We start from the raw sequence: 23263 nt of genomic DNA, 5'->3' as shown, positions 1-23263 counted from the left end.
GCTGCTTTTACATCACGTGTGTCAGACTTGTTTTATTGCTGAATTTAAGCTAAATTTGTTACAACTGGTAATTCAGAGACATCTGTATCACTGGAGTACAGCCTTACTGAGTGGTTGTGGCAGTGCCTGTTGGTGGGAAGCCAGTGAGGGATCCTGCTTTTATCATGACACTAATAACTGCCACTGATTGGTTGGCGTGACTTCATGACAGAGGGTGGAGTGTGTGTCAGGGATAGTGTGTATTTTCTGTGTCACTGGCAGGTGAAGAGAAGCAGCTGGTGACATCATGTGGTGTCGAGGAGCACGGTGCTGTCAATAACCTCCTTTTTTATTTCAGCTAACGACTGTGGACCAAATCCAATCATTCCATATGCTGTTGTGGAAGTTGAAAGAAACTATTTGAGATACCGATGTGATGACTATCACACACTAGTTGGTTTAGACACTGTGGTGTGTCAGAGTAATCGCTGGTGGTCACGACGACCTGTCTGCAAAGGTATGAACAAAACGATGCCACTATTTTATTATTTTTTTCCCAAAAGTCTGTCAGAGTCAGTAACTAAATATTTCTCCATGTGTTTTTATGTTTACTTTGTGCAGAGAAACCCTGTGTCCTGAATCCTGCTGTATATAATTTTTTAAGACTACCTGGATTTCAGCGTTTAAATGAAGGACAGTGGCGGCGTTTTCCATGTATTTGGCCTGGTTTCACCAGTGATTTTGAGTGTATTAATGGAGCGATAACATATTACCGGTGTAAGTATAAGAAGTATAAGTAATCTCTTTATATTTTAATTTGACACATTGCTTTCAGTTTGAATATTTTTATAGTCATACATACATGAATATAAATGTGTAAAGATCTAAGTCACTGTTTAAAAATAATAATGAAGGATTAAAAGAACACAAAGATAAATCCATACACAGTGAGGGAACTGCTTTCTTCCTTCATGAGGGTGAACCTGGGCACTGTAGTCTACACTGAGTCAATCCCACATGCTCCATACTGGTCAGGTAAATACTCACTAATACATCTAATGAAGTCATTGTAACTTAGCTTCAGCAACACAGACCTATACAGGTGTGTCTGTCCTCTCTGTCTCCTGTTTGGATCGACTCAAACACACTGATCTTTATCACACTCTACTTTCTTTTTTCTCTCTCATCTGATCGTCACAAACTTTTCCTCCATCTGTCTGATCGATCCAATCGTTGTGGAGACCGCTCAGTCCACAGCTGCCTCCACATACCTCAGCAACATATTGTGCATTATTCCACACCAGTCGAGCAGGCCCAACTCGGTTTGAAACAGCCCCTTGATTTGAGGAGTGCTATATGTTAGAGGGAAAGGTGGGTTTTTTTTAAGCAGGTGGAGAGCAATACTGAGGAGACCAAAGAGCCAAAGTTCAAGTTAACAACTGTTCCAATTTATTTTACAATTGTTTTAGTGTATACAGTTTTAGTGTATGAGTCTTAAAATATTAGAATTCAGATTAAAAGAGTCTCTAAAGGCCGCAGAGGAAAGGTGGCGGGACATCAGTCTCCCTCTCGCCACCTGCCTGGTACACCACCATCCTCGTGATGTATGTCTCTCTGTCTCTCCACACCTGGTACACCGCCATCATGGTTCTGCAGGTCTCTCTGTTTCTCCAAGTATCTGCCGTCACTTCTGCCCTTTGACATATATAACTCTTTGTGGTCAGGGGGAGGTGTGGCTGACACAGCCATTCATTTCAGTCTGAGATGCTTTAGTGTGACATGTAGTGTCAATGAATGTCGTATATAGAACCTTTAAACTAAAGACTGAAATATTCACTGCTTCTGTTGGACTTTTTCAGGTTGTGATCGTCACAATGTAAGTGTTATTCTTTTATTTACCTTCTTAAGAAATACATTGTTAAATTGTTTTGTACATTTAATGATGGTCAACACTTTATTTTTCTAGGCTTATATTAATTTATTGTCTGTTAACATTGTTACTTATTGTCTGTGTTGTAACCAGGGACACTGCCCGTAAAGTGCAGCAGAGGAGTTACTGCTGGACCGACAACTAAGAGAAAGTTCTGAAAGACTTCCATCAGAAAACAACGACACCAACCAAACTTTTCTCACATTTGTTTTGAATTTTATTGGTTTTGCTTTTGAAAAATATGGCCAGACAATACAAACACACTGAGTTGGGACTGATTGTTCTTTGACTGCCAGCTTGAATGTTTATGATTAGAATGAAATGACTCTGAATACTTTGAATGCATGAATACAGTTTATATGGTCCACGACTGACGAGACAGTCTGAATAAAATGTCAGAAATCTGAACAGAGACCTTATTGTTATTTTGTCTACAAACTGTTTGGAGCGCTCCTTCCACTGTGGCTGCCAACGATTCTGATGGCAGTACAATTCATGATGGTTCATTAGCAGGATCACAGCTGTGCTGAGTCACTTTAATCCTTTCAGTCAAAAGAGAAACACAAGTATAGATTGTTAAACATGATTTCACAGTCCTGAACACTGAACATGAACGTGTGAATCAGTAAAAGTTAAAAGCAACATCAACACAAAGTATGCAGACACGAGGACGTGCTGCAGGTGGGCCTGAGGCTGTAGAACCAGACTTTATGTTGGACCACAGGTTCACTGACAGAGTCACGACGGCACTGATTCCATTTCATCACGACCAAGAAAAGTAGTCTGCAGTCATCCTGACACTCTGACAGCAGCACTTTGAGCTAAATGCTAACATCAGGATGCTATCACTCTCACAATGACAATGATAGAATGCTAACAATGAGCACATGCAGTGTTTACCATCCTCCTATTCGTTCAGAGTGTCAGCATGCTAACACGGGCTCATTAGCACAGACTGAAGCAATGAGAATGTCGTGATTATAGCACAAATGAAATCACGGCACATCCAACACACAGTTTCAGTCTGGATCAGAGCGGTGGGCCGACTGACTGATCAACACTGCCATCACTGCAGCCATGATGCCAGCATGTACTGTAGAGCAAATGTGCTGACTGTGCATCATTGTGAACACAGAGAATGTGGAGACTAACTGGACTTGAACCAAACGGAGACACAATTCCTCTTTAGCAACACATTTTTATTCAATTACTTCAGATCCACTTCAATCATGTACAACAGCATCTGAACATACTGAATTGTGATCTGTTGGTTTTCCTACAAAACGTCATCTCACTAGTGAAGAATTCTCAAAATGACATCAGCTCCTTCCTCCTCATTAACAATCTATGATGACTGAAACAAATCATCCATGAAGCAGCAGGTATAGACCTCTCATAAGATGAGGGAGACTGATCAGAACAAGACTAAGTTTTCATTTTCTCCACATTATATTTGTTTTGTCAAGATAACAGGAGAGTTATCTGTAAGAATGAACTTGTCAGGATATTCACAGAACTCAGATTCACACACCAGGAGCAGGAGACATGATGTCAATCCAGAGGAGGACCAGGCTGGATGAAGAAGTGAATGTGGGCGGGTACGACTGACCTCTGATCACACCAGTCCGGGAAATGATTTCGAAATTTAGACTCCATAAGCAAATAGATTTTTTTTGTAGAAAGAGTTGGATAGCAAATGATCCATTGGTGGTTCTTCTCTCCAGACAGATGAATCATTATCCCAGGCCTTTAGAACTCATACAGTCATGTGGAATAAATACAAAACAGTGTCAGCTGAGGTCAGGAAGCCGTGCTGAGCACAAAACTGAACACAATCTGTGTTTGTTGGGAACCTCATTTAAACAAAACACATCTGAATCTGGAGTGTTCTACTGTTTATTTTTTATCATCTAAATCTGAATAATAATAATGATAATAATAATAATAATAATGATAAAAAATAATAATAATTTGTGATTCCAAATGAATTCTAATAAAGATGCTTGTGTAAAGTGGAGGGCTCTGTGTATTTTAACTCTGAGTGTGTTTGTGTTTTTCTGTACATGTGTTCTTGTTCTCGTCGCCTGTGTGCTCGTCTGTCTTTAGGCTCCAGATCCACAGCATGATGCCCGAGTGTTTACTCCACAAACTTTTGGGGGGAAGGTCCTCAGCAATTATTAACTGGCTGCGATCTGGACGAGGCTCACAGGTCTCCTTTGTCGTGGGATGATTTAACTCCTGACAACATGTGCATCAGACATCTTGGATTTGTTCTTCTGATCTGGTGTCCTGGAGAGCTACATGGTAAGAATATTGAGTCATTTCACCGACAAACATCTGAATTGCTTTAAAACAAACACAGTCCCTGTAGAGTAATCCTGCTGATGATTGTATTTCAGCACAAAGTGCAACACAGTCCTGCAGTGCTCCCTCACTGGATGGTGGGAAGTTCTCCCCAAAGCGTGAGACTTATGTTAATGGAACGTACGTGACCTACTCCTGCGATCTTGGACGTAAACCAGCAGTGGAGGGTTGGTGGGCGAGAAGCACATGTCAGAATGGGACATGGTCTCCACAGCCACAATGTATCAGTGAGTCTGTAATGAACTCTTTCTTTGTCTTTTTTGACCGTGGTTTCACCATCGCTCTGTGAACAGTGACAGTCGATCTGTTACTTTGGTCCTGACTGAACTCTTCCACATATCAGCTGGACTGTCAAGAAATTGAAGCACTTTACTGATCCTCTGACTCTTTATGATAACTTTATATCTTAATCTGATATCCACAGTCAAGGCGGTGGAGCACTCCCTTTCACAGGAAGTCTTTTAAGATACATATATATACTGACATTTTAGAAATACAAATCACCAAAAAGGTTTCAGACCATCACCATAGTAAAACTGTAATTCTGTGTCTTTCTTTCCCCTTCAGTGGAAGAAAACTGTATTCCACCAAAGATACCCAATGCAAAGTACTCAGAAAGCCTCACCGGTTGGTACGAAGACGGACACAAAATTAGGATCACATGTGACGAAGCATATGAACTCAAAAACAGGGATGCCACAGCTTTATGCAGGAATGGATCATGGTCCTCTGTGCCAGTCTGTGAGAGTAAGTCTGTCAGATGTTCTGCACCAATGAGTTGTAAAACTATCAGTGACTACAACGTCACTCATAGGTTTGAATTCTCACCAGCTACACTAACCGAGCCAACCAAGCAGCCATCTGAGCACCCGAAACTATTGATGACCAATGTGCTGATTTTTACAGGAAGTATCGATGCATGTGGTGCGCCCCCTAAAGTACCGCATGCCGTCATCGTTGATCACAGACACCAGGAGCTGTTTGCTGCAGATACAGAGCTGCGGTATGAATGTGAAGATGGATATACTGCAGAGGGAGCAGGCGACAACAAAACCATCGTGTGCATAGCTGGAGCCTGGACTGAAGGCCCGACGTGCAGTAAGTGGACAATGTGCTGAGATATGCAGTGATAAAACCAGTTTCTATTGAATGTAAAAGAGAAAACTGACCTGTTGTTAATCCTTCCTGAGCAGTGATTGTCCAACCACAGATGAAGAATGTGTAACTGAGTATGAACTCTGGAACTTTGGATTTCTTTAGTCTTGAACTAGAAATGGATCAGCCGGCTGGGATGCAGACTCCTGGGACATGTGCTGTAGCTTAGAAATAGAAATAGAAATAGAAAGCCTTTATTGTCATTGTACATCGAGTATACAACGACATTTAGGAGTGCTTCTCCTATCAGTGCATCGATAAAAGGGTAAAAACAAAAGAGATATGAATAAATAGCAAATAAATAAGACACTGTACAGGCAAACATTCAGTCATCCAGTCACACGTGTCGGGCAATAATGTCATGTGTTAGGAGTTAAAGTTGAGGGATCTGATAGCCCAGGGATAGAAACTGTTCTTGAGTCTATTAGTCCTGCATTTTAGGCACCTGTACCTCCTGCCAGAGGGCAGGATGTTGAACAGATGTCGTCCAGGGTGTGAGGGGTTAGCTGCGATTTTCCTCGCCCTGCTGAGACACCGTGCGCTGGCGATGTCTTCCAGGGAGGGCAGGGGACAGCCGATGATTTTTGACCCTCTGTAGTTGTTTCTTGTCTGCCACTGAGCAGCTGGTGTACCATGCTGTGATGCAGTACGTCAGGACGCTCTCTATGGTGGTACCGTAGAAGGCCACCAGCAGCTTCTCCTCCAGGCAGTTCCTCTTTAACATCCGTAGGAAGTGTAGTCTCTGCTGGGCCTTTTTCACCACCACTCTTGTGTTGGCAGTCCAGGAGAGATCCTCTGTGATGTGGATCCCAAGGAACCTAAAAGAGGACACCTGCTGGACACAGTCCCCATTTATGTAGAGTGGGAAGCCTCTGTGTTTTAGCATCATATCCATAGATGGTATAATGTAGCCATCAGGTGCCTATTATAGACCTTTTCTCAAATTTTATTCATTTAAAAATGTCATTCGGAGACTTAAAACAACTCCAAGTGTTAGCATTAGCTCGTGTTAGCTAGCGACAGAGGATAAATTCAGCTAGTGACAAAGCTATGTAAGTGGGATCCCTGCTTCTGTTAACGTCTGTGTGAGATCAACCCTCGTTGTATCAAACATTACAGTACTTTGACATTTGGGTGGTAAATCTGCCACAGTTGTTCTGAGAGATTCTGATGGCCTCAGTTCTGTAGAGCTTGTAAACACAGTATAAAGTACTACTCAGTGTTGTTAAAAGAACCCAAAGATCATACTTGAGTTAAAGTCAAGATATAGTGTTGAAATATTACTTCCCCCACAAACAGTACTTGAATAAAAGTAATCATATTAAGTGTATCCAAAAGATATTTTCTGGCAATTAATTCACTTAAGTATTAAAAAGTAAAAGTAAAACAATACATACAAATTTGTCTGGTTCAACGTGTCATACAATATTCAGCATTTTTCTGGCTGTCGGAATCTGTTTTTTGTTTTTGAATGCGTTTGCAGATAATATCAATTGATTTAGAAGTGCGCTACTTTGGCTCTGACTACCAGTAACTATAGTTTTCAAATAAATGTAGTGGAGTAAAAGTAAGATTTTTGACTTCAAATTGTAGCTGAATGGAAGTATAAAGTAGCAGGGAACGTGAATACTCAAGTTAAGTACAAGTACCTAGGAGCAGCACATCACCAGAGTAGCTAACTGCTGCTAACTGTATTCTGTTTATGACTGTTAGCTTGTTAGCTCAGTTAGCAATGCAGTTATCCGGAGACTCTGTGTGTTTACATCAGTAGCATAGGACCTTTGGACCGCTGGGAGAAAGAGGTTTTCAGGCCCGGGACTAGCTGGTTAGCATGCTAACCTCAGTAAATATGCTTGACAACATAATACAAAAGCAAACACCTATTGTTTTGTTCTGTTACATGCAAAATGTAACAGAACTCAACAAGCTCCCTTATTTGACTGGCAAGTGTAACTCTGCACGCTGTGATTATGAAAAATGAAAACGTTAGGGATCCTTCTATTGAAGCATTTCTACCTCCCAAAAAATAAAACACCCTAAACATTTTTATCATAATATTTCTATTTATAAAATTTCATTTCATTTCATTTAGAAATATCTGGTGAGTTAAATGAAACCTTATTTTGTTACCACTCAGGCAGTGAGGGAGCAACAGGTGGCAGTGAGACACAACCAGCAGGTGGAGTATTGGGTGTGGATGAGTGTGCATGTATCTCTCCAGTCTGTTCTGTCTGTAGTATTTGTGCTACATTTGTCAGGCATCTACTTGCTGACGTGGACGACCGACACAGATGGACACATTTTGATATTTCATTCAATCTGTGTTAAATTTGAAATTCCAGCAAAACCCAGCACAGTATGTCCTGAGCCCGGGCAACAAAGCTGTAAATAAGTAATTGAATCAGTTTACTCGAGGAACATATCTGTACCTGTCACAGTCTAATCTGAAAGGTATTTTTCTATGTGCTTTGTTATAATTAAAGGTACAATATGCAAGAATATTTATACACCTGTCAAACTCACACTCAGAATAAACAGGGGGCAGTATACCACCACGGTAACTGCTCCCTGATTCTAACTGTAGCTGCTGTTAGCTCTGTAGCTCAGTTAGCCGTGTATCCAGCGGTTATGACTGGGATCTCAGCACTGGCGTGCGTAGACTTTTTGAAGGGCAGGGGCGAAAAGAAGGGCACTTTAGCGTGCGTTTTGGCTCCCAAGAGAGCAGTTTATCATGTTTTAACCAGCCAAGGGGGCAGTTTAGTGTGTTTTGCCAACCAAGAGGGCACTTTGGCATGCTTTTTTGGCTCTCAGGAGAGCACTTTAACACGCGTTTTCGCTCTCAGGAGGGCACTTTAGCGCGCGTTTTGGCTCTCAGGAGGGCACTTTAGCGTGCGTTTTTCAACAATTGGGCCATGAGGGGGGGCGACCCTGCCCCCCCCTTGTGCACATCACTGGATCTCAGTGACCCTGGGAGCGATGGTGTTTACACTGCCAGCACAGGAGCTTTGGACCAGGACAGGCCAGAGCTAGCTGGTTAGGTTGCTAACGTCAGTAGATAGTAGTGGTGCTAGAGTGGGCGTGGAGGAGGGGTCTAATTCAGAAAATGTCATCCCGCTGTCCATGATTTCTGATAGCAGGCCTGATGCATGTGTGAGTCTAGTTTGAGTGAGTGTTGACTTCTGTCTCATCCTGTCAGACAGAGGAACCACACCAAGTACTGGACATGGAGGAGGTTCATCTGGCAGCAGTCTACAGCCTGCAGGTGGAGGTAGGCTAGTGAAAAAATAACACTTCACTGTAGATTAAGAAGAAGAAGAATTGTTAAGATAAAAAATGTTCAGACAGAAATGAATGACAAAGAAAGTAACTAAACTATACATAGTAACTGCAGTAGAAGTGACTATGTGTCTCATGTTCTCTGTATTTATACCTTCATCTGTTCTGTGTCTTACAGGATCTTCTACCACCTCTGACTCAAACGGGAGAGACAGCATACCTCCATTCATATCAAGTAAATCCTTCACATGCATTGCTGCTTTTACATCACGTGTGTCAGACTTGTTTTATTGCTGAATTTAAGCTAAATTTGTTCCAACTGGTCATTCAGTGAGGGATTCTGCTTTTATCATGACACTAATAACTGCCACTGATTGGTTGGCGTGCCTTCATGACAGAGGGTGGAGTGTGTGTCAGGGATAGTGTGTATTTTCTGTGTCATTGGCAGGTGAAGAGAAGCAGCTGGTGACATCATGTGGTGTCGAGGAGCACAGTGCTGTCAATAACCTCCTTTTTTATTTCAGCTAACAACTGTGGACTATACCCAACCATTCAATATGCTGTTGTGAAAGCTGAACCAATGTATTTGAGATACCGATGTGATGACTATCACACACTAGTTGGTTCAGACACCGTGGTGTGTCACAGTGATCGCAGTTGGTCACGACAACCTGTCTGCAAAGGTATGAAGAAATCAATGCCACATTTTCTTTTTCCCAAAAGTCTGTCAGAGTCAGTAACTAAATATTTCTACATTTGTTTTTATGTTTACTTTGTGCAGAGAAACCCTGTGTCCTGAATCCTGATCGATATAGTAATTTAAAACTGTCTGGATTTCAACATTTAAGAGAAGGGGTGTGGGTCCTTTTTGAGTGTAGATGGTCTGGTCACTACACTTACATTCAGTGTATTAATGGACAGATAAGGCCTTACCAATGTAAGTATAAGTAATCTCTTTATATTTTAATTTGGCATGTTGCTTTCAGTTTGAGTCTTTTTATAGTCAGCAAACATACATGAATATAAACTTTTAAAGATCGAAATCACTGTTTGAAAATGATACAGACTTTTTAAATAACACAAAGATAAATCATACACAGTGAGGGAACTGGTTTCTATTTAAAGGATAAGGCTTTCATCATTCTGAACTTCTTATTGTCAATGAATGCCATTAAAAGAACAAAACTCAGTGTTGATCCTACTCGTAAGTATTAGTCCGTGTAGCTGAAGCCTCATACATCTTCTTCCTCTTTGTCATAAAGCTCCATTATCGTCCAAAACCTATTAAACACATCAGTGAGTCAGTGTTGGCCTGGCTGACAGCTTCCTTCATGAGGGTGAACATGGGCACTGTAGTCTACACTGAGTCAATCCCACATGCTCCATACTGGTCATGTAAATACTCACTAACACATCTAATGAAGTCATTGTAACTTAGCTTCAGCAACACAGACCTATACAGGTGTGTCTGTCCTCTCTGTTGCCTGTTTGGATCGACTCAAACACACTGATCTTTATCACACTCTACTTTATTTTTTCTCTCTCATCTGATCGTCACAAACTTTTCCTCCATCTGTCTGATCGATCCTCCAATCGTTGTGGAGACTGCTCAGTCCACAGCTGCCTCCATTGCCAGTGGCCGTTACAAAATCAAGCAGCTCTCCAGTTTATCAGGCAGTTAAATGAGTTAAAGGAGGGTGCAGACATCAAGCAGTGACAAGTGCAGACAAACCAATAAATAATAAAACCATGCAATAAAAAAAAAAAAACTCATGCAAATAAAAACACAGCACGCATCAATATAAAGTTCTTAAAAACAGTCACTTCTGCCCGGCTTTGACATATATAGTAGCTCTTTGTGGTCAGGGGGAGGTGTGGCTGACACAGCCATTCATTTCAGTCTGAGATGCTTTAGTGTGACATGTAGTGTCAGTGAATGTCGTATATAGAACCTTTAAACTAAAGACTGAAATATTCACTGCTTCTGTTGGATGTTTTCAGGTTGTGATTATCACAATGTAAGTGTTATTCTTTTATTTACCTTCTTAAGAATACATTGTTAAATTGTTTTGTGGATTTAATGTTGGTCAACACTTTATTTTTTCAGGTTTATATTCATTTATGATCTGTTAACATTGTTACTTATTGTCTGTGTTGTAACCAGGGACACTGCCCGTTCTGAAAGACCTCCATCAGAAAACAACGACACCAACCAAACTTTGTCACATTTGTTTTGAATTTTATTGGTTTTGCTTTTGAAAAAAAATGGCCAGACAATACAAACACAATGAGTTGGGACTGATTGTTCTTTGACCGTCAGCTTGAATGTTTATGATTAGAATGAAATGACTCTGAATACTTTGAATGCATGAATACAGTTTATATGGTCCACGACTGACGAGACAGTCTGAATAAAATGTCAGAAATCTGAACAGAGACCTTTGTGTTATTTTGTCTACAAACTGTTTGGAGCGCTCCTTCCACTGTGGTCATCACTGCAGCCATGATGCCAGCATGTGCTGTAGAGCAAATGTGCTGACTGTGCATCATTGTGAACACAGAGAATGTGGAGACTAACTGGACTTGAACCAAACGGAGACACAATTCCTCTTTAGCAACACATTTTTATTCGATTGCTTCAGATCCACTTCAATCATGTACAACAGCATCTGAACATACTGAATTGTGATCTGTTGGTTTTCCTACAAAACGTCATCTCACTAGTAAAGAATTCTCAAAATGACATCAGCTCCTTCCTCCTCATTAACAATCTATGATGACTGAAACACATCATCCATGAAGCAGCAGGTATAGACCTCTCATAAGATGAGGGAGACTGATCAGAACAAGACTAAGTTTTCATTTTCTCCAGATTATATTTGTTTTGTCAAGATAACAGGAGAGTTATCTGTAAGAATGAACTTGTCAGGATATTCACAGAACTCAGATTCACACACCAGGAGCAGGAGACATGATGTCAATCCAGAGGAGGACCAGGCTGGATGAAGAAGTGAATGTGGGCGGGTACGACTGACCTCTGATCACACCAGTCCGGGAAATAATTTCGAAACTTAGACTCGATAAGCAAATAGATTTTTTTTTGTAGAAAGAGTTGGATAGCAAATGATCCATTGGTGATTCTTCTCTGCAGACAGATGTATTTTAACACTGAGTGTGTTTGTGTTTTTCTGTACATGTGTTCTTGTTCTCGTCGCCTGTATGCTCGTCTGTCTTTAGGCTCCAGATCCACAGCATGATGCCCGAGTGTTTACTCCACAAACTTTTGGGGGGAAGGTCCTCAGCAATTATTAACTGGCTGCGATCTGGACGAGGCTCAGAGGTCTCCTTAGTCGTGAGATGATTTAACTCCTGACAACATGTGCATCAGACATCTTGGATTTGTTCTTCTGATCTGGTGTCCTGGAGAGCTACATGGTAAGAATATTGAGTCATATCACCAACAAACATCTGAATTGCTTTAAAACAAACACAGTCCCTGTAGAGTAATCCTGCTGATGATTGAATTTCAGCACAAAGTGCAACACAGTCCTGCAGTGCTCCCTCACTGGATGGTGGGAAGTTCTCCCCAAAGCGTGAGACTTATGTTAATGGAACGTACGTGACCTACTCCTGCGATCTTGGACGTAAACCAGCAGTGGAGGGTTGGTGGGCGAGAAGCACATGTCAGAATGGGACATGGTCTCCACAGCCACAATGTATCAGTGAGTCTGTAATGAACTCTTTCTTTGTCTTTTTTGACCGTGGTTGCACCGTCGCTCTGTGAATGACAGTGACAGTCGATCTGTTACTTTGGTCCTGACTGAACTCTTCCACATATCAGCTGGACTGTCAAGAAATTGAAGCACTTTACTGATCCTCTGACTCTTTATAATAACTTTATATCTTAATCTGATATCCACAGTCAAGGTGGTGGAGCACTCCCTTTCACAGGAAGTCTTTTAAGATACATATATATACTGACATTTTAGAAATACAATTCACCAAACAGGTTTCAGACCATCACCATAGTAAAACTGTGATTCTGTGTCTTTCTTTCCCCTTCAGTGGAAGAAAACTGTATTCCACCAAAGATACCCAATGCAAAGTACACAGAAAGCCTCACTGGTTGGTACGCAGACGGACACAAAATTAGGATCACATGTGACGAAGCATATGAACTCAAAAACAGGGATGCCACAGCTTTATGCAGGAATGGATCATGGTCCTCTGTGCCAGTCTGTGAGAGTAAGTCTGTCAGATGTTCTGCACCAATGAGCTGTAAAACTATCAGTGACTACAACGTCACTCATAGGTTTGAATTCTCACCAGCTACACTAACCGAGCCAACCAAGCAACCATCTGAGCACCTGAACCTATTGATGACCAATGTGCTGATTTTTACAGGAAGTATAGATGCATGTGGTGCGCCCCCTAAAGTACCGCATGCCGTCATCGTTGATCACAGACACCAGGAGCTGTTTGCTGCAGATACAGAGCTGCAGTATGAATGTGAAGATGGATATACTACAGAGGGAGCAGGCAGCGACAAAACCATCGTGTGCATAGAAGGAGCCTGGACTGAAGGCCCGACGTGCAGTAAGTGGACAATGTGCTGAGATATACAGTGATAAAAAAAGTTTCTATTCAACGTAAAAAAGAAAACTGAACCATTGTTAATCCTCTCTGTGCAGCGATTTTCCAACCACAGATGAAGAATCTGTAACTGAGTATGAACTCTGGAACTTTGGATTTCTTTAGTCTTGAACTAGAAATGGATCAGCCGGCTGGGATGCAGACTCCTGGGACATGTGCTGTAGCTTAGCCTCTGTGTTTTAGCATCATATCCATAGATGGGTTAATGTAGCCATCAAGTGCCTATTATAGACCTTTTCACAGGCTTTATTCATTTAAAAATGTCATTCAGAGACTTTAAACAACTCCAAGTGTTAACATTAGCTCGTGTTAGCTAGTAACAGCTGATAAATTCAGCTAGTGACAAAGCTATGTAAGTGGGATCCCTGCTTCTGTTAACGTCTGTGTGAGATCAACCCTCGTTGTATCAAACATTACAGTACTTTGACATTTGGGTGGTAAACCTGCCACAGTTGTTCTGAGAGAGATTCTGATGGCATCAGTTCTGTAGAGCTTGTAAACACAGTATAAAGTACTTGTACCCTGTAGTCAGTGTTGTTAAAAGAACCCAAAGATCATATTTGAGTTAAAGTCAAGATATAGTGTTGAATATTTCTTCCCCCACAAACAGTACTTGGATAAAATTACTCATATTAAGTGTATCCAAAAGATAATTTCTGGCAATAAATTCACCTAAAGTTCAAAAAGTAAAAGTCCAACAATACATAATACATTTAATAATACATACATTTGTTTTTGAATACGTTTGCAGATAAAATAAATTGATTTAGAAGTGCGCTAGTTTGGCTGTCGGTACAAGTAACTAGTAACTATAGTTTTCAAATAAATGTAGTGGAGTAAAAGTAAGATTTTTGACTTCAAATTGTAGCTGAATGGAAGTAGCAGAGAACGTGAATACTCAAGTAAAGTACAAGTACCTAGAGTAGAATCACCAGAGTAGCTAACTGCTGCTAACTGTATTCTGTCTATGACTGTTAGCTCGTTAGCTCAGTTAGCAATGCAGTTATCCGGAGAGTCTGTGCGTTTACATCACTAGCATAGGACCTTTGGACCACTGGGAGAAAGAGGTTTTCAGGCCCGGGACTAGCTGGTTAGCATGCTAATCTCAGTAAATATGCTTGACAACATAATACAAAAGCAAACACCTATTGTTTTGTTCTGTTAATGCAAAATGGTCCTCGGATCACAAGTTCCCTTAATTGACTGGCAAGTGTAACTCTGCAAGCTGTGATCATGAAAAATGAAAACATTAGGAATCCTTCTATTGAAGCATTTCTACCTCCCAAAAAATAAAACACCCTAAACATTTCTAATATAATATTTAAACTTTTTTTTAAAATTTAATTTCATTTAATTTAGAAATGTCTGGTGAGTTAAATGAAACCTTATTTTGTTCCCACTCAGGCAGTTCATCCGCACCAGGTGCTGGACAGGGTGGATCCACAGAGGGAGCAACAGGTGGCAGTGAGACACAACCAGCAGGTGGAGTATTGGGTGAGGATGAGTGTGCATGTATCTCTCCAGTCTGTTCTGTCTGTAGTATTTGTGCTACATTTGTCAGGCATCTACTTGCTGACGTGGACGACCGACACAGATGGACACATTTTGATATTTCATTCAATCTGTGTTAAATTTGAAATTCCAGCAAAACCCAGCACAGTATGTCCTGAGCCCGGGCCACAAAGCTGTTAATTAGTAATTAAATCAGTTTACTCGAGGAACATATCTTTACCTGTCACAGTCTAATCTGAAAGGTTTTTTCTATGTGCTTTGTTATAATTAAAAGTACAATATGCAAGAATATTTATACACCTGTCAAACTCACATTCAGAACAGATAAGGGGCAGCATACCACCGAGGTAACTGCTCCCTGATTCTTACTGTAGCTGCCGTTAGCTCAGTTAGCTCAGTTAGCGTTTATCCAGCGGTTAGGACTGGGATCTCAGTGACCCGGGGAGCGATGGTGTTTACACCACCAGCAGGTGGAGGTAGGCTAGTGAAAAAATAACACTTCACTGTAGATTAAGAAGAAGAAGAATCATTGGGATAAAAAATGTTCAGACAGAAATGAATGACAAAGAAGGTAACTAAACTATACATAGTAAATACTTTAATGAATTTGGATGGTAAAAGTGAAACAGGAGGGTGAAAGGGGAAAGACAGTAAAAAGAAAGAGATATATAAACACAAGGATAAATGAGCTCTGTACATTCAGTGATAACTCACCTCAACACATTGTCTGCATCCTTGAGGTCTCACAAACATGTTGACTCTCCTCTCTCATAAAACAGTTGCCATGTCAACTTTCTCTAAAGGTTTTTTTTTTTTTTCATAAAATAGTTCACGTCAATGGTTGATGGCATCAATATCTAATAGCTATCAATTTTCTTTATTCCGTTTGCTGTGATGTCATTTTTTTTTTTTTGCCTGGCATGCAAGTAATTACAAACTCCATTTATGTCAAACCTCAATATGAGCACAATCCTGCTTCTAAAAGTAGCACTGTGCTCAGAATTTTAATATTTACAATATGAATGAGAAATATAATAATAATAATAATAATAATAATAACACAAACCCAGAAATATTTATTCTCTCCATAACTGTAACATTAATGTGTTTACAGCCTGTTCTGTTGCACTTGTGTAGTCTAAAAACTAATCTAGTGATGGGATCGGAACCGTTGCAGCGTCGGCCAACATGATGTTTTTTTGTTTCAGGCAGAGTGACTGATGGTTCTTCAGTAACAGGTGGAGGAGACACTACATCTGCTGGCAGTTGGACACCGCCTGCAGGTGGAGGTAGGTTTTCATTTGTCACATCTTCAAATTTGAGAAAAAGCAGATTGGGAAAAAAAATCAGATATTCTGGAAGAAACAACATCCCAGTGCTTTTCTAACTGGTGCGTTCACTGTGTCTTACAGGATCTTCTAGCAGCTCCGCATCGAATACGGGAGACACTGAACGTCACCTTACTACAAGTGAATTAGTGGATTCATTTCACCTTTTACATCACATACAGCAGATCATATCTCTGCCTCTCTCAGGACCTTTTTACTGGATTATTTGGGGAAATTATAGAGAAATAATCTCTGTTTCATTCACAGCTGAATCTATAGCCACAGCTCTTACTGGTGACATTATGGAGTGATTTGGTGACAGACTGGGTCCATCAGCCAGTAAAAGGCAGAGGGAATCAAAATGTTGGGTGTAACTTTAGATTGCTCTACTCTGCACTGACGGCTTGAAATCATTTGTTTCCAGAAACCTCTTTTTTTTTCTCTTTCAGTCGACAAATGTGGAAAGCCCCACAAGATTCCAAAGGCTGTGATTGTGCGAACCTTCAGGAGGTCTGTGAGGTACCGCTGCTATGATTATCACAAACGACTCGGTCCAGAGTATGTGAGGTGTTACAGCGATGGCACATGGTCAGAACTACCCACCTGCCAAGGTATAAACAAGTCAGTTTTAAAGGCTTGTCACAGAAATCCGCTGGAGAAAAACATCGTTAACAAACTTGTTGTGTCTTTTGTGCAGCTTCCTACTGCGTCGTGAACACTCTTGAATATCCTGACTTAAAACCTGCTGGAGAGATATATGTAGAAGATGGTGAAACAAGAAGACTGGAATGTGTGGATAAAATGGAATGGTGGTTTAATATGTATTCTGACGGCCAGTGCAATAACGGAGTAATTCATCTTTCCAGATGTAAGTATCACTTTACATTGTTAAGTTTTACATGAGAGTTAAACAAGAAGACTTTAAATGAAGAAGCCTTTTGGGGCCTTATTTCAGAAAAGTGGAATGGAGGTGAACGGCAAGAGACAAATGAATGTTTGATTCTGTTTGAATTTTGCCATCAATTAAACATAGGAATTAATTATTTCAGTTTGAGAGAGTCTCAGTTTTGTCTAACTAATGAAATATAAGGCTGTGAAAGTAAGTAACAATGAGAAACCTTGTAGAGTCGGTCCAGTATATCAGTTAGCTCATAGACCTTAAGAACTCTCCTTCCACATAACTGTGGCTGTCAATATGGCCAGATGTATTGTGACGGCCATGTTGGTGTTGGTATTGTGAGAACCCCAGTGCGGAATAAAGTTCACTACATCTCCTGTTCAGGCTACAAAGAATATTTGATTCACACAACTTTCTATAATCCCAAAATTTGATTGTTCAAGTTGCTGTATGTTTTCAATCAATGTTTTATGTGACAAAGTAGTTTGTGTTCCTCTCATTGCATCACAGAAAAATGAGAGCTGTAGAAGTCAGTGGAACTGAAGACTGCCATGATACACATCTTTACAAGTGTATGTAAACTTGTGACCACCATATGTCTCTATATGCTTGTTTTCAGGTTGTACTAAAGCTCAACTAGCTATTGTGAGTATAACTCCTGAATCTTCCTTTAGAAAGAAGAACACATGCTGAATGATGATGTCTTTCATCTTGAAATGTCTAAAATTTGAATTAATTTCTTTAAAGGGGTTCTGTGAAAGTTGTGTTTTGTGCTGAAAGTAGATCGATTGTGTTATTGGACTCCATTTTTAGACTAATGTTAGCTACTGCTGCTCTCTGTTAGCGGGGCTGAGAGAGGCCTGAGTTCTTCACAAAGAAGTCCAGCATCATTACAGGTGCACAAAGAAAGAATGTGCATTCTCTTGAATTTATACTCAAATCAAATAGGGGGCAGTATATCACCAGATCAAGCTACTGCTGCTAACTGTATATACCATTACCTAATTAGCTCAGTTAGCTGTGCAGCTAGCAGTCCAAAATGGAAGCTTGGAGCACTGGGGGGAGTGTCACTGTTGCAGCTACTACCACAGGAGCTTTAAATAAGGACGGGTCGGGGCTAGCTGGTTAGCATGCTAACTTCGGTGTATATCGGCAGTGCAATACATACACATTCTCTCGCCAATTTTAGCTAATTCTTGAATGTTTTCAACAAAAATTCGTACATAGTTCACCTTAAAAAAACTTAAAATCATCCACTTGTATTGGCGTCTGAGAGAGACAGGGATGTTCTCATTTTCAACATCATCCACTCACATGGCAAATAAAAAACTTATTAATGAATGTAAATTGATACAAATTGTTACATAGAGCCCCTTTAAGTTTATAATTCTGCATTTAAAGTTCACCCTGTCTTATTCTAACTTTTCATGGCTTGTGAACCCTCTGTCTTGTAACTAGAATACGTGCGACAGCTCTCTCACCAAGAGGAATTAATGGCTGCCTTTGGATTCGCTCACCCTCGACTGAAATAACTGCCGACCTGGAAGATTTTGAGAGACAACAAAGTTCTGATTGTGCTGTCACACACACAAAACATTTCTGCTTTTCATACTGATCTGTGAATGGCCACATCATGTAGACAGGGTTCGTACGGGTGCTTGAAATCCTTGAATTTCAATGTTGCATTTTCAAGGTCTGAAAAGTGCTTGGATTTTAGTTTAAGTGCTTGAAAGTGCTTGACATTATAACTCTGTGTCTTGGCAAAATTGGGAATCATGAAATCATTGTGTGTGTATCATCACATAAGCAGCCTGGTAGCAATAGAGAAGGATGGCTGAGGAGAAGGTGAATTTGATACAATTTGGACTGATGACATGTTCAATATTAATAAACTTTGATGAATAAGCGAACAGCTTATAAAAGTTTATGTCAAAAAAGAAAATTACCGGGTGCTCTCAAATCTCTCCTTGTCTCGGTGCAAGTGTGCCTGAAGAACGGCAAGTGGCTTCCCTTTTTTTGGATAAAACTTTGTGATCTCCTTTAATTTCTAAAGTTTTTGCTATTATGAAACATAATGTTAGATGTTTACAGCATCATACAATGTACATAATTGTGATAAAAAGTGAAGAAAAAATCATCTTGAGTATATATATTCCTGTAGAAATGTATTTTTTACCCAGCAATAAGGTACTGGAAAAGTTTGAAAATGACCCTTAAAAGTGCTTGAAAAGTGCTTGAATTTGACCTTGACAAATATGTACGAACCCTGTGTAGAAGTAAACAGTTTGTCTGTCTGTTGCTCGAAACTGCATAAATAACTCAACAGTTAAATATGGTGGACTGGAGCGAATAAAGTCTTTAACTGGAATTCTCCTTCTAGTCTATTGTGTCTGCAGAAGTTCTGTTTTGTAAATTGTTCTCAATTGATCTGATTTTGAAAGTGTCCAACAATGAATTCTGATCCGTCACAAAGCTCCATCAGCAAAAGCAGATCCAGGAGGCAACAGCTACTTTACCACGTGATGTCTTCACCATGTCATGTTTTTGCCTAGTTTAATCACTTCTTCATTACTAAACAACATGTTATTTTCCAATTAAAGTCTTTTTAAGTGTGATTTAATGTCTGTATTTTTAAATAAGGTTCTTGCACATTGTGCACAATGTGCTGGATACAAAAACATTTCCATGTCATTGAACATTCCCCGAGGTTCAGTTAAATCCATCATCAAGAAATGGAAGGAATATGGCACATTTGTATATTATATTATATAATATAATTATATTATGTGACTGTTAAATATATTATGTTTTAGTATTCCACAGCAACACCTCAACAGAATCGGAATATTCTGAAAAAGTGTGTGTTGGATTTCTTTAGAATCCATTTTGAATGAATATTAAATGATAAAATACCACATAATGTTGGACTTTGACTGTCGTTTCCTGAACACATAAATGTGGTGGATATTTGATGGACAGGCTCAAATAAAATCAAACTGGAATTTCAATATTTATCTTTTGTAGTTTATCTTACAGATTTTTTTGTTTTGGTTTTTACATGTTTGAAATAAATATATCAATCAATCCCTTTTAACACTTTATATTAGGGCACACTTATCAACTATTAACTAGTTTCTTATTAGAACGCATATTAGTTGCGCATTGGCTCTTTATTAGTCATACAAAGCATGTATTGATTACTTATTGTTGCCTAACCATACCTTACTTTTATACCACCATTAAAGCTGCTGTAGGCGTTTTTTTTTTTATCAGAATAAGTGTCAAACAGCTCTATATTCCAGCAGCACTCACTGTTACAGAGTGTCTGGTCAGTAACCCATGTCTCTCCTCCCTCTGCTCATGTAGTCAATGAGAAATGATATTTTCTGGTATTCCTGCCCACTTTATCCAATCAGGACAGAGAACTCCACAAAGAGGCGGTCCTGCCCTCTCGGGGACACGCACAGAGGATCATCCTGTATGCTGTCTGGCGATTACAGCTCATGTTCATGAGGTGACGCAGCATCCTAATTACTGCTTAATGACAGTAAGTAAGGAAGTTGTCGTACAACAATTCAAATCTTAATACTGTTTGCTCAGTTTGGGCCTTTATAAGGTGGTGGTGCCGCAACAATAGTCATTCTCCCTTAACAACATTTTGGACACAATGTGTGTATCCGAACATAATGTGTACTTCCAGAGGGATTTTTCTAGTTTTGCTCACAACTTTTTTTTTTAACCCTAAATGATAACTTTGTGCACATGTAATCACATGTAGTACCATGCATTACCTTACAGAGTCTCACCTCTGGTTTTTAAAGTCTGTTGTTTGACGGGACCGTGTTTACTTCATCATGCTGACCTCTGATCGGAGCACTCCGGGAAGTCAATTGAAAATCTGGCCTCTTAACCAATCCCATAGATTTATTTTTGATTTTCCTTTTTTAAACATCGTGCGAGAAATCTAACGAATCATTTCAGGCTTCGGGCAAATGTGAAATGAGAGGCAGTGTTTCATAGAATACCATTTGCCCTCCACATAGATCTATGTGCAGGTAGTACACTGCAGCGTGTCGTTGTGGGGAAATATGTTGCAAACAGCTGTGCAAAACTTTGATCTGTTAACTCTGGCTACCTTTGAGCAAGATAAAATGTGACATGTGATCTGACAAGAGTACACGAAGCCTGCCTGGCCTCCAAACAGCAGCACCGATGACAGTAAATCAGCTTCAATGTTTACTGTCCCTTAACTTCTTAGCTCTTTGGGGAAGTGCCCTCCGACAATCATTAACCGGTCCGACTCTGAACTGGGCTCTTCGCTCTGCTCTTGCTGTGTCCACTCATCTCTTGACAAAATGTGCCTGAGACATCTCGGATTTGTTCTCCTGCTTTGGTTTCGAGGAGGGCTGCACGGTAAGATCATTAAACACCCTAACTTGGAGATATGGCTGTTTATTTTTATGTTTAATATGGGCTTTTGTTTATCGGTGTCTTTCAGCACAAAGTGCCAAAAAGCTGTGTGCTGCTCCCCGTCTGCCTGATGGTTATTTTGTCCCGGAACAAGCCACGTACGCTCATGAAACCAAACTCACTTATGCCTGTGAAAAAGGATATAAACCGGCAGTGGAGGGCTGGTGGGCAACAAGCACATGTCAAAGTGGCACATGGTCTCCTAAACCGCAGTGTATAAGTAAGTGTTTCATACACGTCTCTTGTCTGAAGGTACTTTGACACATTTGAATTCAAGAGTCAAGATGAAATTTGACCGAGCAGTTCTAAAGGATTATAATCCTTAGTTGAGCTTTACAATAAAGAGTTTCGTAATTAATGGTTCATAAAGCATTGTGTTGGTTGTTAATGGTGAGACATTATTACTAACATCCAATTAACTGTAGCTGTAACATTTTCTTAAGGATGGTTATTATGAAGTGTTACAATTTTTGTTGCTGCTGCTGATGACATCCATCTTCTCTGTACATAGAAGATGAGCTGTTTAGAAAAAAGAAAAGAAAAGAGAACCGTTTACGACAAACTCAGGTCAACGGTACAGTAGCACATACAAAACAAATGTAAGCAAATATAAAGCTTTATAAAAGACACCGCACAAGGAGAGTCCAAATAAGTGTATGTACAAAACACAAAATGACGTAAAAATTAGATAGAGAAAAATAAAGTGAGCCGACAGACAGATGGCCACATGTATAGACCCGTAGAGACAGAATTAGACAGAGGGTTCAGGGTGGAAAGGTTTGAAATTAATCATGAATTTATTACATTTTTCATTATACATTTCTTACTTCTCTCAACGCAAAAGTGTGAATTTAGGACGTGTTCTGGAGAATTTCTGTTTGAGAATAAATTGAGAAAAAAATTGAATATATGTTTAAGTTTAGGAGAGTAGACAGTTATTTGGAGCTCAAAAACATGAGACTTTAGATCTTTCCAGAGTTATTTGGGATGCTTCACAGTCCCAAAAAATTTTTTGAAAAAAAAAAGAGACTTTTCTTTACTTTGTTTACCAAAGGTTCACAACAAACAATAGAAAATGAAAAAAAATAATAATAATTCAGAGAATCCAAAATATGCTAAAATGCTATCAGATAATGGGCCAGGCTGATAATCGATCTTACTTTTGTTTCTTCATGCTTAAAGAGATCATGAGGAGCTTTCAGTTTTTGCTGATCCCAGCGGCCCCTTCTGACAAAAGCGGTCCGATCTGTTGTAAAGATGTTTGCTGGCGCGTGCATCTGTTTCAGAAGCAGATGACAGAGAGAGGACAGGATGGACCGCAATGATTCTGTATGTGATACTTATGTGATCGGACCCGAGCACAGGCATTAATAAAAACTATAGAGAAGTAGCAGTAGCTGCTGTTACAGCTCATTTATTATCAAAAGAATCAGGAGACTGTTACACAAACACTTCAAAGTTCCTCGTGGTCACTTTAAGCTCATTTATCGTGATTAAATCAATTTAATATCAGATACTAAAACTTTTACTCAAGTACAATTCATATAGGTGACCTTCACTTTTACTGTAGTAACATTTTAACACAATATCTCTAATTAAGTATGACTTTTGGGTTCCTTTGTGCAACATTTTAATGATATTTATCATGTTTTATTATACACATTTTAAACTGCTTTGGAACCACACAAGTGGTTACAA

At 39.8% G+C, this 23263-nt stretch overlaps 1 protein-coding gene across 1 annotated transcript in view; it reads left to right on the top strand.

Moving 5' to 3' along the window:
• Positions 1–23263, top strand: part of LOC115572358 (complement factor H-like) — a 35214-nt gene that overhangs the window by 6317 nt on the left and 5634 nt on the right. The window contains exons 8-34 of the mRNA XM_030402344.1: positions 338–496; positions 601–756; positions 1839–1855; positions 2003–2013; positions 4044–4213; positions 4309–4500; positions 4841–5020; positions 5180–5371; positions 8625–8696; positions 8883–8939; positions 9229–9387; positions 9486–9641; positions 10706–10722; positions 11634–11728; positions 11942–11970; positions 12062–12139; positions 12235–12426; positions 12770–12949; positions 13109–13300; positions 14762–14851; positions 16078–16158; positions 16282–16338; positions 16647–16808; positions 16895–17065; positions 17715–17740; positions 21346–21508; positions 21594–21785. Coding sequence (XP_030258204.1) covers positions 338–496; positions 601–756; positions 1839–1855; positions 2003–2013; positions 4044–4213; positions 4309–4500; positions 4841–5020; positions 5180–5371; positions 8625–8696; positions 8883–8939; positions 9229–9387; positions 9486–9641; positions 10706–10722; positions 11634–11728; positions 11942–11970; positions 12062–12139; positions 12235–12426; positions 12770–12949; positions 13109–13300; positions 14762–14851; positions 16078–16158; positions 16282–16338; positions 16647–16808; positions 16895–17065; positions 17715–17740; positions 21346–21508; positions 21594–21785 — 3246 coding nt within the window. The remainder of the gene's footprint in view (positions 1–337; positions 497–600; positions 757–1838; positions 1856–2002; positions 2014–4043; positions 4214–4308; positions 4501–4840; positions 5021–5179; positions 5372–8624; positions 8697–8882; positions 8940–9228; positions 9388–9485; positions 9642–10705; positions 10723–11633; positions 11729–11941; positions 11971–12061; positions 12140–12234; positions 12427–12769; positions 12950–13108; positions 13301–14761; positions 14852–16077; positions 16159–16281; positions 16339–16646; positions 16809–16894; positions 17066–17714; positions 17741–21345; positions 21509–21593; positions 21786–23263) is intronic.

This window comes from Sparus aurata, chromosome 21, assembly GCF_900880675.1.
Source record: "Sparus aurata chromosome 21, fSpaAur1.1, whole genome shotgun sequence".
Taxonomy (NCBI): Eukaryota; Metazoa; Chordata; class Actinopteri; order Spariformes; family Sparidae; genus Sparus; species Sparus aurata.
Note: the sequence above shows the minus strand (reverse complement) of the source record. Positions and strands in the feature narration are given on the sequence as shown.